Below are 19,690 nucleotides of genomic sequence, written 5' to 3'. Positions count from 1 at the left end.
ATTTATACTTTGGTACGATGTAACATGCCACGTATACACGGCGTGATGGCGCGGGAATGAGTGAGACCCGCATAACGACCACATTTCGTGACTCCTAGCAAAGATGTGGTTAGCATTCAGGCCCATCAACTACGGCCCAAGCATTAATATATATATAAATTTCATACTTATGTGCATGAACTGACGCCTCCATGCGTGTCAGTCGACCCATACACGTGTCAAACTCTACTTCTACGGTGCTGACTCACTGTAAGCCTTAAAACATATTTAAACGACAAGATATGAGCTAATCTTATCACCCTAAAGGCCAAAAATAACGTAGAAGGAGATCGAGATGTTGAGGAGAAGAGGGCCATGCATGAACTGGTTCAAGGATGGGGTCGGAAAGGTGGCCAAGTTAGCCAGAGGAGGAGATCTGGAGCAAATGGACAGCAACTTCCCAATATTGAAAGGCCATCCAGGTGCAAGGAAGAGTGCAGAGGAAGCCATCCAGAACTACGCGAAGCTTAGAGAGCGAACGGCGGCGAACAAGGAGAAGAAGAAGAAGGTAGAAGAAGAAGCAAAGGCGGCGAAAAAGGAGTTCCAGATCTATAGGTGGAATCCTGATAAGCCTCACAGGCCTTTCCTCCAATCTTATCACGTTGACTTGACTACTTGTGGCCCTATGGTACGTACGTGAGTTAAACATCCATAGCTTTACTTAATTTAAAGCTATCAAAAACACCTCATATTTATATTTTAGTATGTGAATATGTCCTCTAAAGTTGATATTTAAATATATATATATATATATATATACTCCATAAAACACTTAATTGATAGTTAAATAATAAATTTTGAAGGAGCATACAAAAAATTAAAATAAAACCTTATTTTTTTTAATTTTGAAACAATTAAAAGACCCCTAATTTAATTTTGAAATGTAGTAATTTCCGCAATTTTCTTAACTTATCGAATATGGATAAGGAGTGAATTAATGATAATAAAAAATAAAATACAAACTATGTTTGATCAAAATAATTGTATGTTATGCTACAACGTGAAGGTATTAGATGTGCTTCAAAAGATCAAAGCAGAGCAAGACTCGAGCTTGAGCTACCGGAGATCATGCCGAGAAGGCATCTGCGGGTCGTGCTCGATGAACATCGACGGCGTCAACACCGTAGCTTGTCTTAAGCCAGTCGACACCAACACTTCCAGAGCTACCATGATCACTCCCCTTCCTCATATGTTCGTCATTAAAGACCTCGTTGCGGATCTCACAAACTTCTACCAACAATACAAGTATATATGACATGATCTTTGTTTGTTTGTTTTTATAATGAGTACTCTTCGATTATGATCAATAATCATAATGTTAGAATGTGAATGCATTACTGCATGGAAGGTTAATTGAACCATGGTTGAAGACGAAGAAGCCACCGGAGAAGGGGGGAGAGTACATCCAATTGCCAAAAGAGAGGAAGAAGCTTGACGGGCTGTACGAGTGCATTCTATGTGCATGCTGCAGCTCTGCATGCCCTGCATACTGGTGGAATTCCGAGGAGTTCATAGGCCCGGCTGCATTATTGCATGCTTATCGATGGGTTTCAGATAGGTAGGTAACCATTTTCTCCTTAATTTTTACACATATTTAAGTTTCATTATATATTTTTATACATAACTTACATATTAAATAAGGTAAAAAAATTAGGTTGCAAGTAAAGTAGATTTATGCACTAACTGAAAGAAAGAGGTATTCAGGTTTGTACAAATAATTTTAACTATTTAAAACCTCTAAAACGCCTCTTTTTAGTAGATTTTATGCACTCTAGGGCTCCTTTTGTCAACAGAGTGAAATGAAAAATAGACTAGTTGATGGAGTGAGTCCAGGTGTTATTTAATTCTAGCTAGTTTTGCTTGCATACTAATACATATGAGGTTTAATTTGTGTTCAAATTGTTTTGAAGCCGTGATGATTTCGCCAAGGAGAGGATACAGGCAATAACAGAAGACGAGAAAAGGTTGTATAGATGCAGAACTATAAAGAGTTGCACTGCTACTTGCCCAAAGAGCTTGGATCCAGCGAGGGCTATTTCTTCTATGAGAACTGCACATCAACTCCATTACTAAGCTTCTTTGAATTAATTTAGCCCTTGTTATAAGCTGAGTTGGGTCTTGGTCTTGATAAAAAAAACTTCAGATATTTTTAGAAGAAATTAATTTCATCTTCTTTTCTTTAATTTGGCAATATGTTTATGTATGTCATAACATTCACACCTCAATGGATTGATTGGATCAAGTGTGAATGAGAACTGTGGAAGCAAATGGTTGTTCACTGTTCCCCCACCAACCAGACCAAAAGCCAGTTATGTAATTTGACCTCTCTTTTTTGTTGTTCTTTTAATTCTTAAGAAAAAAAGCTAGCACTTCCTTAATTAGTTAGTCTTATTTTTTTTAATTTTAATTTTAAAAAAAAGTATTAGGTTACTGAATCAATTTAAAAGTTTTTAAACTGAAAATAAACAATTCCAAGAGGTTTAAAACATACGCATATTATGCTTATGGTAAAAACTATCACTTAGCAAAGCTCATTTGGGGAGAATTTTTCCTCTAAGATTCTCACCACCAGTCATAGGAGCTTACACTATTTCTAAGTTCAAGTTCCACGTCAATCGTAATAAAGTTATAGTTATTTGTGCACGGTGCTATAGGGATATGCATTTAATGAGACGTCACTCTATCAAGTTGACCTTCATTGTGCACGCCATATAATTACTTGTTAGCATTTAGTGGAGAATATTTACTATCTAAAAAATTATTAGATAAGCAATTAATCCAGAGCTTTAAAAGTTTAAATAGAATACCAATATTCTATCTGTCTATCTATCTATTAAAAATTTGACTCTAATATCTAATACATCTACCATCAGAAGAACTGACTTGACTTTAATATCTAATACAACTAAGGACAATGATGCGGTATATAAAAACTAGTAGTAACATAATTTTTATCCCTAAATCTACCAAATGATATAATTTCCTCAAAACTTGCAGTTCTTGTGAACAATTAAATAAAAGTGAGAAATAAGAGGTAACTTCAACTAATAGATTATTATTATTATTATTATTATTATTTCTTGTTAATTAGTCCCCACCATTAGAGCATTATGGCTCTAGTATTTAACACGTGGACCCAACCATATTATATTACAAGCTTGAATCATATGATCATATCCTAATGGGTCGTTCAAAGAATGTCCACTAGCTCCACACTTAGTCCCATCCATTTAACTCCGACGACTTGGAATATAAGTATATATATATATATATATATATATATATATATATATATATAATTAAGACAAGCGTAGATGATTGCAAAATTCCAGCTGTTTGTTTGTTTACGTGAGAAGCACCCACTCCTACGTGAGGACCTGCACATGATCACTCTGTGCAAATAACCCCCAAAAAGAATTATAAATAACAAACTATTTTCTTTTTACCCCAAATTAAAAGATGTTAACAACCACTGACTGTCTAAAACTCGGCCTTCCAAACTTAGAAAATTAAGTGGACAAAAAGATTAAACTAACTCTTTCTAATTTCAGCAGAGATCGACATTCCTCGCCCGTCCGGATCTCACTCCCCTCTTTATATTTCGATAAAGGATTATTATTATTATTATTATTATTATTATTATTATGATAAAAAAGAATTTAGGAGATAATTTTCTTGAGTAAGAAAGATGGTGGAAGATTGTAGCCGAAGGGAAAGATGGGTTTTCTTGAGAGAGACTTCAGGAGAGAATTTTGATTGGAGGAATTATCAGGATCGCAATGCTTTTTTATTAGCTTTATCTATTGATTTATTTATGCATGCGTACTGTACTCTTCTTCACATCCAAGCAATCCCAGGTCTTTTCCATCCTTTTTTTTCCCCCCTACCTACTTTAGTTTACTCTTTAGCTAGCTATTGATGTACAAATCTCTCAAGCCAACTGACAACCCTGCAGGAGATCGTGAATGCCCACTAATTAAATTTTCCTACATTCCAATCCACAAACATCTCCCCTTAAATCCTCCTACCATGCGAGTTTCCATCTTCCTATAATCGTTTGTTTTACTGCTAGCCGTTTGTGTCAAGATGGACGACGAGAAGAGGCCGTCCGGCTGCGGCGTGCTGGCCATGTATGGCGGCATGTTCCGCCGCCGCCGGTCGGCCTCGACGAGCTCGATCCCCCGGTTCGAGCCCGATGCGCCGGGCTCGACGAAATCGGTGAATGCGCCAAGGTGCATGGCCTCTGACAACGACGGCACCCTGCCGCCGCCATCTCCAGGGGGTGGCAGCAAGTCGTTGGTGCCGGCAAAAACTCCGGCGGTGAATACTCAGAAGGCAATAACTCGCCGGCCGCCACCCAACTCAAATGCACTGACGCCGGCACCGCCGTCGATGTACAACGGCGTTGCCGCCGACCTTGACAAGATGATCCATGACCACCAGAGAGTCAAAGGAAGCAGCACCTTAGTCCGGGCATCCTCAGGCAATGTGATGGTTTTCGGCAACTTGGGCAATCTCCGGGGCCATCAGAACTCTTCTAATCCACCCAACCGCAACGTGCTCGATTACCTTCCAAAGACAGCAAAGGAGTTAAAGATGGAAAACGAGGCCACGAACAATCACAAGCATTCTTTATCTAATGGATTAATGGGTAATATAGTTAAGAATGCACCACCTGCTATTAAAGAAGAAGAGGAGACCAAACCTGAACTATGCCGAGCTCTGTCGAGGAGATTGAATCCAGAAGAGTTGAAGGAGATGGGTAATGAAGAGTATAAGCAAGGGAGGTTTGCAGAGGCATTGGCTTTGTATGATCGAGCTATTGTGATGGATCCAGAGAAGGCTTCATATTGGAGTAATAAGGCTGCTGCTTTGACTGGCATGGGAAGGTTTCTTGAGGCTGTAGGGGAGTGCAAAGAAGCTGTTCGAATTGATCCTTTCTACTACAGAGCTCATCATAGATTGGCTACTCTCTACCTCAGGTATTATTATGATGTATATAGAAGTACCTTTTGCTCCGGTTTAGATTCTTCTAATATCTTTTTGAAGAAAATGATGCAACTGACAACCAAATTTCAAACCATGATATGTTAAATGAACAATCAAATCTTTTGTCATTTACAAAAGTGTAAATATATACTTGCTATATACTTGCTTCCATGAAAGAAACTAACAGATGAGTTTCTATTCATTTTGACGAACACAAAACATTCTTCTAAAAAACTTTCAGATTGGGAGAACCTGATAAAGCCATTCATCACTATAAGCAGTCCTTGAAAGAAGCAAATGCCCTTGACATCTCACGAGCACAGTCAGTTAAGAGCCGGATCATCAAATGCAATGATGCCCGTAAGCTAAAGGACTGGATCACTGTGTTGAAGGAATCACAGGCTGCCGTTTCCGATGGTGCTGATTCTGCTCCACTGGTATTGCATCTCATATTTCTAGCATTTTAATTGCGCCAACAACTAGTAGTTCGATATTTTCTTGTTACCAACAAAGATGTAAGAGATGCTTCCTAATCATGTTACAGTATCACATAAAATCGTGGATCTCATAAAATTGAAACTAAAATTACCTCTCAACATTTGCTTTCCTTTAAGTTGAGCAGAATATAGTGCTCCATGAGCTGCACGAAATTATTGCACGTGCCACTGTTGAGCCACATCTAATATATTGATCATGTGATGCTTTAAAAGGTCCTTGCATTGCAAGCAGAGGCTCTTTTGAAGCTTCAAAGGCATGATGAGGCAGACTCAGTGTTCAATAATGCGCCAAAATTTGACCTTGATGCATCAAAACAATTTTTTGGTTATACTGAGAATGGATATGTCCTTATGATTCGAGCACAAGTGGACATGGCTGCAGGGAGGTTAGTTTCATACGCTTATATGGAAATATGGCATATTAACTGGTTTCCAATAATCATACCTGATTAAGTTTTAGAGCTTGAGCTTTTTTAATGGATTGAAGGTTTGAGGAAGCAGTCACAGTGGCTCAAATGGCCTCTCAGCTTGACCCAGGAAACCGAGAAATAAACATTGTGATCCGAAGAACGAGAGCAGTGACACTGGCACGGTCCAAAGGCAATGACCTCTTCAAGGCCTCCAAGTTTGCTGAGGCATGCATTGCGTACGGAGAGGGCCTTGGCAAAGAATCACACAATGCCGTTCTCCTTTGTAATCGGGCTGCCTGTCACTCCAAGCTAGGTCACTATGAAAGGGCCATTGAAGATTGCACCACTGCCCTTGCTGTCCGCCCTTCATACAGCAAAGCTCGTCTCAGGAGAGCAGATTGCAATACCAAGGTAACTGTCCTTGATTACATGGGTATGTATGCATTGAACAATACAGACTGGAGATCCAATTTGAAGTTCAAGTAATTGTTTTTTTTTTCAGTTGGAAAGATGGGAAGCATCTATCAGGGATTATCAAGTATTAATCCAAGAAATGCCAGAAAATGAGGAGGTGAGTAAGGCCCTTTCTGAAGCTGAAGCACAACTCAAGAAGCAGCAGAATGAGGAAGAAAAAGATAGACCTCAGTCCTGATGCTCTTGTTATTGATCTTGATCATCGTCGCACCATCGTGGTATGAATTCTTCTCTGCTATGACCCTGCATCAGTTCATAAATATTCTTAGTTTCGACTGACTCTCATAGTACCAATTTTGACTCTTCAAGAGAACTTTCTGCTAACAACACAACAATTAAGCTGCCTCTGTCTACATGAGATTTATTGGTATCACTGAGCATCAAAATACCAACGAGCATTCAACTTTAGAAAAGATAAAACGCAACCTAAATTCAGTAGGTTGTCTAAGAATTTCTCTATATTAATATGTTAAATCAAATTATATCAATCTTTTATTTCAATAGCAGAATTGCTCAAATCCATCTGAACTTCAAAAAGGAGGTCTGATCCACGTGCGAATAGCTTCAGTACTATCCTAGGGCGTGAGAATAGGCTCAGGTTTAATCCATGTTAAAACTTCATATTTACAGTATGTTTATCAAGTCAGCTGCTAGATGTTTGACTACCATTTACCAAATATTGTGATTTGCATCAGTGAAGAACTCTGTTGCAGTTAAATGGAGTTACTAAGAAATGTGATCTAGTATTTCATAAAATGATAAAATCCATTCTATTCCATTCAATAAAATACATTAATATCTACCTTCAAATATAATCAAAGCTTTCTCTAAGATTGTTCTAACTTTGAGATTGTGATTTTTAAGTTTTTGTTGAAACTTTTATGATTTTAAATCTCATCATGATTTTGTGTTTTAGAAAAACTCATGCCCTGAACTATGTATCTGGTCCTCCGAGCAACCAAGTGCTGTTAATTTTCTAATCCATTAGGGCAACATTTGATATCTGTCTAATCATAATCAAGTCAATCTTCTTCAAGAACAAAAAGCATTTTGTATAATAAAGCTTCTTTACAGAAAAAGATAATTTATTGAGCTTAGTATATTCTTTTACTAAAATGGCAGGACAGTCTACTTTGTTGGTTTTCAGTAAATCCAATGAAGATTCAAAGTGGAAAAAGTGGGAAAATGCCTTCTTGGAGCAACTCTGCCAGCAATGTCCTTCTTATTACTGAAAAGTTTGGTTTTTGTGAGTCCGTCCTAGAAAAACATTTTTGTTAAGAAAGATGTAATGATTATGATGTACATATTAGCAGATTTTGGGTAAGAATATCGAGAATGCTTTACTTGGCAGTTGAATATGCAATATTGATTGGGAAATCACACAGGACCAGTCAAAAGATGGAAAATTGCAATCTAACGGAAGGAAGCAGCTCTGCCGCATGAGATTTTGCAGACAATATTGTTCCTTTCGCTTCTACGCATAATCAATCATAATTTAGTAACAATACCTATAAACACTCTGTTACAGTTATCATGAAATTACATTATTGTTTCACCCAATTTATATTGTTCTTTTTCTAGCTTCAGGGTTTTCTAGCAGGAGTATATACCTTCAGTAACATAATATTCTACCTATCACATGTTGATGGAAATTAAGGGCCAATCTGAAATTAGAAATGGGTTCATCATATGAACACGATTCTTCCTCCTATTCATTTCTAAGGCTAATTCATCTATAAGTATAAGTGAAGTCTTGGAAACATTTATCTGATGGTCTGTGTGCTCCGATTAATTCTAACTTTACTATGATTTTCTGCTGTTTCTACATTTGATCTCTTTAGACGATAATAATGCCACTAAGGTCACCGTAATTATAACTAATAGCCAACTGCAGCAGCTGCTGCTGCTGAATACTAATTAAGGTGACTTCTTGCTTTCAGTTCAATCTAGTCTCAACTTTGCACAATTAGAAATTACATGACCAAACATTGATAAATCTCAATACTGCCCAAGCATACATCTAATATACTATCTAAGAAGATAGGAACTTCGATCGGAAGCTGTCCACCGAGCAACAATGGATTTTAGCCATTTCAGAATTATTTCAAAAGGGAACTAATTTGGACGACGCATTTGCTATCTACATATAGATACTGATTGCTCTGTGAATTATAGCAATAAAATTGGGGGAGAAGTTGAACATAGAAGTGCAGTCAGCAACACATAGATGCACACTAATCTTTTCATTTCAATACAATGTCATAACTATAGAAAGATGTAGGTGGTATAGAAATGGATAAACTAGTTTATGGCAACAAAGTATTCTATTTATTATTATCCAGTAATTTTCAAATGCAAAGAAGTCAAAAAGGTATCAGTCATCATCAGGTGTCTTAAGAGCAATATGCAATGGCAGTGCATTTATTTAAGTTATTACCTGAAAGCAAGTTACCAGCCAGAGACATGAGTTCAATCTTTAGGATTGAAGAACACGAACTTGATTGTGAACAGCCTGCCTTAGAAGAGGATATTTAACCTTTGCATGATGCTAAAGTGCTCTGACTGCTCTTCCAACAGAGCATGACGATGTCATGTGATTCCACTACGATAGAGTTCCAGCAACCTTGTGGATAGATATATTGCCTGGAGTTACCCACTAGTTGGAAGGAGCCCATCCTTTGCCATTCTAGTTAGAGCTTCTAATACTGCCTCCATGTTGCCTTCATTGTGATTTAAGTCAACAAGAACCTTTGAGGTTTCAGCATCTGTTAGTGAACAATCTACCAACAGCTCCTGAATAACTTGATTCAATTCCTCATTCATTCCCTCCTCAGAAAGGCATTTAATAAGAGGTATAGTGCTTATTGCATTAGGAACAAAACCAGCCTGTAACATCTCCTGATGTAAATGTAGTGCCTTCTGCAGATTTCCTCCTCTGCAGTGTCCATGAATAAGAATGTTATATACAGCTCCATCAGGCTTCCAGTTCCTTTCTATTATTGATTCAAATAATTTATCAGCTTCACCCATCAATCCTTTCATACAAAAACTCTTTAAAAGTGACACCACACTCCTGAACTCTGTTTTTTGACAGCAATCTATTAAAGCATCATATTTAATGTCATCTGGAATCGCTTCTTCATAATACAGCCTGAACAGCAGTTTCTTTGCATCCTTTGTCCGAGCTACTTTATTGAGGCCGTTTATAAGTACACTATAAGTTACAACATCAGGAAGGATACCTTTACTTATCATCTCATCATGAAGGACAAGAGCCTTAGCCATATCACCTTCTTTGCAATGGCCATTAATGAGAGTCGTGTATGTGAACTCATCAGGGCGCAGACCAAGACGCAGCATGTTCTCAAACTGTTCACAGGCATCATCCAGTCTCCTCACCTCACAAAGACCCCTAATGAGAGATGAGTACGAGATGGCATCAGGCAAGACACCCTTTGCAAGCATTTCTTGATTCAATTGGAACGCCATTTCCATATCTCCATTTCTGCAGTACCCACTCAATATCGTACTGTAAGTCACCACATCAGGAGTCAACCCCTTTCCCTCCAATTCTTGAACTATCTCCAAGGCTTCATCCATTCTTCCCAATGTACAATACCCATTAATAAGAGCATTATAGCTCACTACAGAGGGTGCAATCCCGCTCTCCTTCATCTCCTTCATGATCAGTATGGCATCATCCAAGTATCCTTTGCGGCAAAAACCATCAATCAATGTTGTAAACGTAACCTCATTGAGCTGAAGCCCTCTCTCCTTCATCTTTGCAGTGAAATCCATTGCCCTCTTCAAATTCCCAGCTCTGCACATCACGCTAATCAGCGAAGTATAGGTAATAACATTAGCCGCCACCCCTTTCTGCCCCATCTCATCATGCAAGAGGAGAGCTTGATGTACATTACCTTCTCGGCAATATCCGTTCACCATTGTGTTATAAGTAACTGCATCAGGAGACAATCCTTCCCTCGTCATTTCGTCAAGCACCTTGTGGGTCTCCTCCAACCGCCCTTCACGACACAACCCGTTAACCAAACAATTGTATGTAATCAAATTTGGCCTTAATTCCCCCACCCTCATCAATCTCACCAGCTCGAAAGCATCCTCCATCCTCCCCGATTTGCAGCACGCGTCGACAAGGGTATTGTAGGTGACACAATTCGGCGAGCATCCGGCGTGCTCCATTTCGTCCAGGAACCGGAACCCACGAGCCAAATCGCCCCTGGAGCAATACCCACGAATCAAAATGTTGTAGGAGTAGACGTTAAGGGAGATTCTAGATTTGGCCATATCGGTGAGGAACGCCCCGACGGCATCCAAGGAGCTCTTTTTCCGGAACATGGCGTCAAGGATGGAGTTGTAGGAGAGCAAAGAGGGGGAAAAGCCGGCGGCTTTGGTCAAAGAGAGGACGGTAAACGCCTCGGGGAGGAGGGAGAGTGAGGCGTAGGATTTGACGAGGAGGTCGAAGGGGGAGTAGGAGGAAGGAAGCGGGGAATGAAGTTTGGGAAGTGAGGAGTGGAGGGAAGAGAATAGGGGCTGAGGAGGGAAGCTGGAGGCGAGGTGGCGAGAGAGGGAGAGCGAGCGGGGGAGAAGGCGGAAGCGGAGGAGGAGGAGAAGGGCGAGGGATTGGGGGAGGAGGGAAGTGGAGAAGAAGGGGAAGTGTGAGGCCCAGTTAAGGAAGGAGATGAAGACGTGGCGGTGGGACTGGGAGAGGACGAGGGCGTGGAAGGCTGCTTCAGGTGTGAAAGCGGCGGCGAGGGAGGAGTCAGGACTGCGGCGGCGGAGGAGGAGGGAGACGCATCGCTCCGCGAGGTGGTGGTGGGCGGCGCCGCCGCCGCAAACGGAGGTGGAAGGAGAAGGAAGGGAGTTCATGAGTTCATGGTGGGGGAGGGGGGGGGGCAGCGGTTTTCGGGCTCTTCAATGGGCAAGCCAAGTACCCGAACGTAATTAATCCGTGCGTCCAATGTTGTAGACGATCAGATGATAACGTAGATACTAATGGGCCGGGCTGGAAGAAGCCCAGTTGATGGGCAGGGGGGGTCCGATAAGGCCCATGAAGTGGATGGGGGATTTTATCCGTGAATAAGCCCCATTTATCCATATTAATGGATCTTCCTAATAAATCTCACATGGAGTTCCCACGACGGGGGAAGCGGAAGCTAATAATGAGTGAGGAGATCAAATAGGACACCCAACTCCATGCAAGTGCCCACCACCATGCAACACGTGGACAACGAACCATGCTTCATTAATGCATTAATATAGTAATCATATGGTAGTCGTACAAAATTGAGCTCCGATGTCGAATTATATTGACAGGTGACATGCATGAACTATGATAATTTTGTCAAAGATTCCGCCTTTATTATACCAAAAAAGAAAAAAAAAAAAAAGAAACAAAAAAGGTGATGGAGCCACCTCCGTCCCAGGATTAATCACCAATCTGCGTAATTAAAATGCTTTAAGTGAACAAATTATTCCTATTCGTAGTGTAGTACTTCCAAGGATTATATATCCTTTATAATATTGTCCATAGTTAAAATGCTCTCCATGACTCCATGTGGCATCATTTTTGTCACACATTGATTTTAGCGTATGATGGTTTCGTCTTTAGTATTATTCCATAACAATCTGAAACTAAGATAAGAATCGCAAATAGTTGAAAAGATAAGATGTTAAATGTACATTTAAAAAAAATAAATTAAATCAATAATCTTTTCGACTATATCCAGTGGCCAAAATGTTCTTTATCGTATGTGGTTTACTTTCTCTTTCCCACTAACTTTGTTTGATTAGTTGATGATGGTTAGTAGAGTGTCACGGTGGGTTGGTTGGTTGGATTCTTTGTCTTGGAGAGAAACCAATAATGGGGGAGAGGGGGAGGTGGGGGGCCATGTATGGTTATTCTATTTTGAGCTCAGGCACCAATGATGAACTGATCACAGTGGCCTCCAATCTTTCCACGCAGGAAAGCTAGGAGAAGAGAAGAGAAGAGAGGAGGCTCTTGGAGCAAAGTGCAGTGTCTCCATTCATAGACACAGGTGTGCTCAAAAGGCATCAAGCTCTGAAGTGGATTCCAACTCCTCAAACCAACCATTCATTCCTTTACACCTATTTGGTGCCCTCCTTTTTCATGACCTACCTAAAAGGACAACCCAAAACCAACAATTTTGAACAAGAAAATTGCCTGCGAGCCTCAGATTTTACCATCTGTTTGATGTGGGCCTCACTGAGATCCAAGGTGGCCAATTGAAGCAATACTAGTGGAGATGTGGTCCTATGTTTATGGGGCAATGTTGCAGGTTGCGGGGCTTCCAGCCGTCTGACATACGAGCCGGCAACGCAATGGGCTGCTCCAATGCTTTTGGTATAAGATATTTAGCCAAGGCAGCTAGCATTGTTTCCAATAAAATAATTGTTTTCTCCTGCACCCTATAATGGTTGCAGTTCATATTCTAATGAGTTGGGGATCTCAAGGACAGCCCTTTGATTATCATATATAGGAAAAGATGCATTCTCATGTGACTAATTGTATATTTGGCCTGAAAAGAGGGTGATATGGAGGTATGTGTGGAAGAAGGGGAGCAAAGATGGCAAGTGGTAAGTAAGCAGATCAAATGTTGCTGAACATGTCTGACATATTAATAGCTCCTCAGATGCTGCATAGATAAGGAACATAGGAGGATGCTGTAGTTGGTAGCTATTAAATTCAATTATCTACTATTGTAAGTTTCATCCATTACAGTTTAAGCTGGCCAATTCATCCAATCAACCTTCTTAAGGTAGTTCAGAAATCATTTTCTGACTTTGTATTGAACTTTCAGGAGAACATGGATACTATTTTGCACTGTAACAAAGCCACTGCATATGGAAAAAAATTCCTTGTGATAAAATCTTTGATTGGCTGTGGATGAAGAGAACAAGAAGAAGAGGACTCATCTGCATGCCTGAATGCATACCTCTCAGGACCAAAGTCCCTTTAGAGTAACTAGCCCTTTTGTCATAAAGGACTTGGGGAAGAAAGGGAATTCAAGGACCACTTGAAAAGTATAGGCACTACAATGATAAGCCCCAGCTTCATTGCCTATCACCAATTGGACTGATGTAACTTGTTCTCCAGTTATTATCCAACGTACCGAATCAGAAAAGCAAGCCCACATATAAGTCTAGATTCGCACAAGTATAAGCTTCAGGAGTGCCTGTTATCCAGCAAGGATAATGAAACCAATAATGATGGATGTTATGTCCAGGGTGGAATTCAGTTAAGCACAGCATGATTGAAAGATTACATTGGAGGGCGTCAAGGAAAGAATCTTATCACTAGATGGCTAGCAACATTGATACCAACTATTGATGTGGATTTTGATACAAACAGTTGCAAGCACTTATGAACAAATAATAGACAATAAATTAATGTTCCTGTGGACATGCATCTGCTGCATGGATCTTCATGAGAACCAATTCAAGAAGCAATTATAGAGCAGAGAACATCCAAAAAAATAAAATGAGACAGCTTTGTAGGAAGAAAACAATTGCCATTTCTCCTTTCAGATTTTACACAGATCTAATTACAAGACCTTTTTCAGCTTCTTGTGTAAGGGCAAGAAGGGTAATTTACACGCTTCCAAACCCATGAAAATGCCCAAGGGAAAGAAAGGGGTGGGGGTAAGAATACAAAAGGCTCCCATCTTTTGGAGCACACCCTTCTCCCTAAACAAAGGTAAATACACCTCAAGTATCGGGCCCATTACAAGGCCAGCACTAGTAATCTATTGGCACTCTTGGCCGCGAATTCATCGAGAGGCGCTTCCAGTCCACCAGGCGAAGCAAGAAGTCCATAACCTGGAGAGGAAGGTGCAGAGAACCAGATTAGCAACTTGGCAGAAATAGAATTCAGCACAGTGGTGTGAAAACTACGTAGAGTTTTGACATCAAGTGGTCCAGAAAAAGGTGAAGTGGACCCTGATATTATCCTGAAGCATATGAAGAAATAAAAGGCAGGAGGAGAATGACCACAAATACTTGCCTCTGTAGGCTCTTGGAGAGAATAAGAAGCGTTTGTCTCCTTTGGGAACTTGGAAACAAGAATGCCAAAGCCTTGGCCCCTGTCACGCAATACCTGATACCAAATAAAAACATTCTCCTATCCATCAGTTTTACATGCAAAATATATGATGCGCCCAAATAACTAGATGAGACAAGTTGAATGTATTCAATTATACCTTGAAGGCATCCTCATCAGTGCGGTCGTCACCGATATACACCGGCAAAACATCGTCACAGTCGTCAAATCCTAGAGAAGTTGCATAAGAAAAGAATGTAAAGTTGATGGTTTTGGTTGTATCAAGTTGAACAGGCTCATGAAAGGGATGTTGATGTACTGCATTTTTTTTTTCAAATAGTGGCCAGCTTACCGAGTGACTCCAACAAGAACTCGAGGGCCTTCCCCTTGTCCCACTTAATAGTAGGACGAATCTCTAATACCTAATGAAGGCAAGAAACCAATATAGCCCAAGTCAGATTCGTGGTATAGTACAATACTTTTTGTATGACTTGTAAGGTAGGTCAATGGACAAACTAAAGTTTTACCTTTCTTCCTTGAGAAAGTCGTAGCTGGGGGTACTCCTTGAGCACTGTCTTGACTTGCTCAGCCAATGCACTCCAACTCTGAACAAAGTTGATCGAAAGGTATAATTGGTTAATAAATAAAAAAGGGGTAATTTTTTTTTAATTCCAGTAATGGCAAAAAAATAGGAAGTTGGTGCTCCAATATTATTATATAATATCTAACCTTTTCAGCTACACATCTATAGTGGACAGATACACAGAACTTATTGTTTTCCACCTTGGTTCCAGGTGTCGATTTGGTCGTATCTAACAAAACTTGATAAACCTGACAAAAATATGATGCATCTACCAATAGTTAACTTCATGTACACATTATAGAGGGAAAGCAAACAAGTTGAGGAGGAAGGAGAGGAACCAACCTCATCTATCATGGGGAGGAATTCACTAGCTGGTTGAAAGAGGAGTGCTTTGGACTGCACCACACAAGTAGAAGAGGAGATCAGCATCGGAGAAAAAAAAATTTGGCTAGAAGTGGACTTGCTGTTTGTGATTTTGTGAGAAAGGAAAAGAATGCTCACATTAGCTTTTGTGTACTTGGGTCCTTTGGCGGGGCCTTTGATGTCCATGCCATGGCTACCAGCATAATATAGCTCTGCTAGTCTCACGAAGTTATACACCTAACCACAAATATCCAAGGAGAAAAGTCTGAGGGGCAAAAAAACAAACAACACAAGCTCAAGTATAAGATCAACGTTATGGAAATGGGAATGCACCTTGTCTCTGCATCTCCCACTTACGATAGCGGTAGGGAAGTATCTCGCCACGTTCCTCACTGCAGCTCTCATCTAGTGAATAGAATAGAAGATCAGGACTATAAAAATGCCTTCTTTAAACTAGAAAAAAAAGAGGGGAAATTACAGAGGAGGGCTTAATAAAACTATGATTAACTCACAGCATCTGACATGAAAGCCGAATCAGGATCGTCCACGATAGGAGATAGCGTCCCGTCATAGTCCAAGAACATCACAATCTGCTTCCCCTTGGAGGATCTAACGATCTGCTCAAACTCGCTTAGAGCCGAAGGGTGTCTCACCTGCTCCAAATCCAACAGGAGAACCCCTTATTAGACGAAATTAGAGACGATCCGAATCATAAGAAAAAAAAAAAAAAAAAAAGATGAGCGGAGAAAAAAAAACTCACCATCCAAGAATCGTACTCGTTGTCCACTTCCGGCGAAGCAAGCGCCGCCGCCGTCGCCGCCTTGGCGTGGGTCGGCGATGAGGCCGTCATGGACTCGAAGCACCCATTGGTCAGAACGCTCCCGAGATCCAATGGAGGCAAATACTTCTTCCTCATCGATATCCCTCCGTTGCCGCCGGCGATGCTGCCGCAGCTACGCGGCGGCGGATAAGGGAAGAGCGGCGAGGAGTTCGGCACCGCCGCCACCGCGATGCCCATCTCCGGAACTACCACGTTTTGCTTCGTCATCTCAAGAGAAGACCAAAATGGGGTGAATACCTCTCCAACGGCAATGGCGAGAGAGGAAGAGAAAAGAGAAGTGTGCGAGGAGAGCGAGGAGAAGAGACGCTATTTATAGAGAAGCGATGCACCGCAACGAGCCAACGAGGATGCACGGGCCGGGGACCACCACGCAACAGAAGTACTGTTGAGCTCCCACGTGGACCCCGCAGCGGGAGGGCCCCTCCCGCCCCTGGAGGTCGCCAAGTGTCCCGCGCGCACGTGTCGGCAACCTTTCCGAGCTCCAATCGGATGCTCCACACGTGCGAGTCAAGTTCAGGCGTCCACCTTCGTGTCCCGTTCGCTCTCCTCTCCTTCGGCTATAACGCTTTCACCAACCAATCTGTTTCTAGATAAAGATAATTGGATTTTTTTAATTTCCAGATTTTTTTTTTCGATTCTCATGAAGTGGAGAACGCATCGAGCTGTCTCGATCGACCTAATTTTAACGCCCCTCGTAAACTCGAGAAACAAGCAGCTCTAACCCTTCCTGGGAGCAAAACCAGATGCTACATTATTTATAATTATAATTATCTATTTTTTTTCTGTGTCTTTTTCTCTAACTTTTTAGTATTATTAACTACTTAGCCGGTTATTGGACTATATCTAGAATTTAACTACCAATATACTATGCAAAAGTAGTATATACGTAGAGCATTTAGTCATCAGATATAACTATATAAAAACAAGATTAAGAACTAATTGTTGTTGCATGTGGCATGCAACATTAATTGCTATGTACGTAGTAGACAAGTGTTGATTCTCTGTAACCCGGAGGCTACCATGCGAGCGGCAAGCTGTGCCTGTGACTGGTTAATGACGGAAACAAAATGAAAAATACTTCAACAGCGGATTAATTTGACAGCCACTTAACACATGTCTCTCCCTTGGAAGTAAACTAAGTTGGTTAGTCAACTCCTCACACAGTGTAGGTTGTACTTAACTATTAGCTCTAGGTAGTACTTCCCAGGAGTAAGCATATTTTAATGGTTATTTACCATTACGAGAACAAGACGACATCGCCAGAAAGTTGAAACCCATCTAGCTATATTATTGGTATTTGTAAGTCAGGGGGGACATGAAGCAAAACGATGGAGGGGACCGGGCCAATGAGTAAGTGAGAAGGTGAGCATTCCTCCTGCTGCCATGACAATGCTCACATGACGCCCATACTACACCTACATGCATTGATATGCTATCATGTCTCAATTATGTATCAGCACGTAGGCCTCGTAAGTGGTGCAACGAACCCGGACTAAAGAACTCCACTACCGTGACACGTGTCATCTGGGCTTCTTGTACTGTTCACTTCTCAAGCAGACACCTGTCCGACCAACCATGGGCGCCTTTGGGTTCCCCAACCCTCCACTGACCGCTTTTTTTGACACGTCCTTCTATTCATACATCTCTCTTTATCTCCCCTCCCCTCTAGATCTTTGTTTTAGAAAGCTCTCTCTTTCAAGTGGAGTGCCACCCACCATAGACAACTTCCAAGTCACAATGCTCTCTTTCCACTCTCGCTGTGACTAGGAGCCAGTGCGTGGTCTCCTAAGGGAGAGAGTGGTGGAGACGGGACAAGTCGGCTTTATGCAGCTGAGACTTCCCCCCACTCAACCACTTCCCTCTCCTATAATGGGTAGTAGCGTTTGTTGTCTTGCATGCCTTTCTATATCTCTATTTCTCCTGGGCATTGGCGCCTTGCAAGTGATAGAATCGAAGCACAAATGGATCGACCTTCAAATGCAGGCAGGCAAGCTAGACCGACATGCATCAATACTAACTTTGCTATGTTGCTACAATATTATCGTCAAGTTCATGCACCAAAGATGGGTGAGATCCGAGTACTAAACGCCATATACAACTACTACTACTCCTGACGGTCAAAAGATCAATGATCATGGACTTGACAGCCGCTACTCATGCACTACTAACATGCATGCATCGGCGTTCGCTTTCGTGCCTATAAGCTAATAACCTTATCCTGTTTACTATATATCATGAGTTCTAAGTATCATACGTGTCTTCATCAAAAGGAAAAAAAAAAGTATCATACGTGTCTAACAGGCGCGCATTTTTTAGACTTCGGATCCGCATGATTAGGAGACGGTGCTGACGTGGGTTCCCGCATGCCATGTCGGTGGAACGCGTCCGCCTCCTCCGACCGTGGACTGGGACACGCGGTAGCATCGCAGCCGTCGAGATGAGAGGCTGCTCGGGGGAGGAGTGGGGCCCGCGGGGATGGGGGGGAGGCGCTGTCGGCTAAGTTGGCTCGGGTCACATTCACGGGTGCGGCTTCTGGGTGCATGTGGCAGACTCCAAACCGCGTTTAACTGCCGATATCGGGTCGCCATCATCCGAGTCAGCTATGTATCTTTCCTCTCTCTCTCTCTCTCTTTTTAATTTTAATTTTAATTTTAATTTAGTGATTTATTTGGTGGAAAAAGTTTGGTATCTAGTTAATCATATATTATCTTGGTTACCTGAATGGTTCCTCTCAATAATTAGAGAAATTAAAGAAACAAAAGAGTAGGAGCTGTCAAATTATTGAGACCGTAAACAACTCCATCCTTCACAAAATAATTTGGGCTTTGCTGGATGAAATCGATGTAAGTCTTCTACTTTTCTGTTTATTGTTAGTTAACTCAGGAGTTTATTAATCATGTGTTGATGTGACATGGTACTATTTTCAAGGCAACAACGCCCGCCCTTAATTAACTGTCAGTGAGATATATAAGTCATCTCACCTGAATCCTGATACATATGAGTGTCGTATTTGGTTATTAAAACTTAGAGAACGCGACATGATAGTATGATGTAAAATTTTTTAGAGAATTTAATTGCTAATAAAAATTTATCACTACCTAATATTTGATGAGACTGACAGGTATCATATTGGAATTGTGCAATTTTTTTTACTTTCTATTATTTAGTTGAAAGAAATAAAAAAAAAAAAATAGAAGTCAGCACTTAAGAAAAAATTTAAAAAAAAAAATAGAAATTATTTTATGCATACATTTTAAATATATATATATATATATATATATATCCTTCGTCAAACCGGGGTGAAGTAATTGTTATTATTATTATTATTATTATTATTAGTTTTAGAAGATATTCCTTAAGCTTAGATCACGATAATCTACTCAAGCTTATAATTATTGGTTAATTAATTTAAATTTT

The 19,690-nt window shown here is 40.7% G+C and overlaps 4 protein-coding genes across 9 annotated transcripts; 2 read left to right on the top strand and 2 right to left on the bottom strand.

Moving 5' to 3' along the window:
- Positions 1-319: 319 nt before the first annotated feature.
- Positions 320-2,112, top strand: LOC140800132 (succinate dehydrogenase [ubiquinone] iron-sulfur subunit 3, mitochondrial). The gene is made up of 5 exons (XM_073154795.1): positions 320-499; positions 542-667; positions 1,046-1,284; positions 1,388-1,597; positions 1,950-2,112. Exons 1-5 carry the CDS (start codon positions 335-337, stop codon positions 2,110-2,112), a joined length of 903 nt encoding a protein of 300 aa, XP_073010896.1. The 5' UTR covers positions 320-334.
- A 2,013-nt stretch (positions 2,113-4,125) lies between these two features.
- LOC140800295 (inactive TPR repeat-containing thioredoxin TTL3-like) lies at positions 4,126-7,759 on the top strand. 3 transcript variants are annotated; one of them, XM_073154998.1, is made up of 6 exons: positions 4,126-5,021; positions 5,270-5,465; positions 5,739-5,911; positions 6,013-6,346; positions 6,438-6,627; positions 7,557-7,759. In XM_073154998.1, the coding sequence occupies exons 1-5, from the start codon at positions 4,126-4,128 to the stop codon at positions 6,585-6,587; spliced, it is 1,749 nt and encodes a 582-aa protein (XP_073011099.1). In that variant the 3' UTR covers positions 6,588-6,627; positions 7,557-7,759. The 3 variants fall into 3 exon arrangements, with proteins under 3 accessions (XP_073011099.1, XP_073011100.1, XP_073011098.1); XM_073154999.1 differs by having other exon boundaries at positions 7,537-7,759; XM_073154997.1 differs by having other exon boundaries at positions 7,532-7,759.
- LOC140800294 (uncharacterized) lies at positions 5,102-11,333 on the bottom strand. Of its 4 annotated transcripts, none has more exons than XM_073154994.1 (4): positions 8,847-11,333; positions 5,971-6,652; positions 5,618-5,825; positions 5,102-5,525 (listed from the first exon to the last, which is right to left on the bottom strand). In XM_073154994.1, the coding sequence occupies exon 1, from the start codon at positions 11,294-11,296 to the stop codon at positions 9,059-9,061; it is 2,238 nt and encodes a 745-aa protein (XP_073011095.1). In that variant the 5' UTR covers positions 11,297-11,333; the 3' UTR covers positions 5,102-5,525; positions 5,618-5,825; positions 5,971-6,652; positions 8,847-9,058. The 4 variants fall into 4 exon arrangements, with proteins under 4 accessions (XP_073011095.1, XP_073011096.1, XP_073011097.1 ...); XM_073154995.1 differs by having other exon boundaries at positions 5,102-5,507; XM_073154996.1 differs by having other exon boundaries at positions 5,102-5,483.
- Positions 11,334-13,938: 2,605 nt separating this feature from the next.
- On the bottom strand, positions 13,939-16,550 carry LOC140799926 (probable trehalose-phosphate phosphatase 6). The gene is made up of 11 exons (XM_073154481.1): positions 16,193-16,550; positions 15,945-16,085; positions 15,766-15,837; positions 15,571-15,669; positions 15,412-15,465; positions 15,216-15,317; positions 15,014-15,091; positions 14,839-14,908; positions 14,647-14,717; positions 14,451-14,543; positions 13,939-14,266 (listed from the first exon to the last, which is right to left on the bottom strand). The coding sequence occupies exons 1-11, from the start codon at positions 16,478-16,480 to the stop codon at positions 14,186-14,188; spliced, it is 1,149 nt and encodes a 382-aa protein (XP_073010582.1). The 5' UTR covers positions 16,481-16,550; the 3' UTR covers positions 13,939-14,185.
- Between the last annotated feature and the right edge of the window lie 3,140 nt (positions 16,551-19,690).

Source organism: Typha latifolia, chromosome 13 (assembly GCF_019914945.1).
Source record: "Typha latifolia isolate L0001 chromosome 13, TyphaL0001v2, whole genome shotgun sequence".
In the NCBI taxonomy this organism is placed as follows: Eukaryota; Viridiplantae; Streptophyta; class Magnoliopsida; order Poales; family Typhaceae; genus Typha; species Typha latifolia.
The sequence above is the reverse complement of the archived record's forward strand: the minus strand, read 5'-3'. Positions and strand labels throughout refer to the sequence as shown.

What these genes read in the sequence shown, in the direction of transcription:
- LOC140800132 (XM_073154795.1), top strand. Translation starts at nt 335, where the DNA reads ATGTTGAGGAGAAGAGGGCCATGCATGAACTGGTTCAAGGATGGGGTC. An exon ending in TGACTACTTGTGGCCCTATG is followed by an intron (nt 668 to 1,045) that starts GTACGTACGTGA and finishes TACAACGTGAAG; the next exon opens with GTATTAGATGTGCTTCAAAA. An exon ending in TATCGATGGGTTTCAGATAG is followed by an intron (nt 1,598 to 1,949) that starts GTAGGTAACCAT and finishes ATTGTTTTGAAG; the next exon opens with CCGTGATGATTTCGCCAAGG.
- LOC140800295 (XM_073154998.1), top strand. Translation starts at nt 4,126, where the DNA reads ATGGACGACGAGAAGAGGCCGTCCGGCTGCGGCGTGCTGGCCATGTAT. An exon ending in GTGCTGATTCTGCTCCACTG is followed by an intron (nt 5,466 to 5,738) that starts GTATTGCATCTC and finishes ATGCTTTAAAAG; the next exon opens with GTCCTTGCATTGCAAGCAGA. An exon ending in GAGCAGATTGCAATACCAAG is followed by an intron (nt 6,347 to 6,437) that starts GTAACTGTCCTT and finishes TTTTTTTTTCAG; the next exon opens with TTGGAAAGATGGGAAGCATC.
- LOC140800294 (XM_073154993.1), bottom strand. Translation starts at nt 11,296, where the DNA reads ATGAACTCCCTTCCTTCTCCTTCCACCTCCGTTTGCGGCGGCGGCGCC.
- LOC140799926 (XM_073154481.1), bottom strand. Translation starts at nt 16,480, where the DNA reads ATGACGAAGCAAAACGTGGTAGTTCCGGAGATGGGCATCGCGGTGGCG. An exon ending in GACTTTCTCAAGGAAGAAAG is followed by an intron (nt 14,909 to 15,013) that starts GTAAAACTTTAG and finishes TGCCTTCATTAG; the next exon opens with GTATTAGAGATTCGTCCTAC. An exon ending in CTCTCCAAGAGCCTACAGAG is followed by an intron (nt 14,267 to 14,450) that starts GCAAGTATTTGT and finishes CTTCCTCTCCAG; the next exon opens with GTTATGGACTTCTTGCTTCG.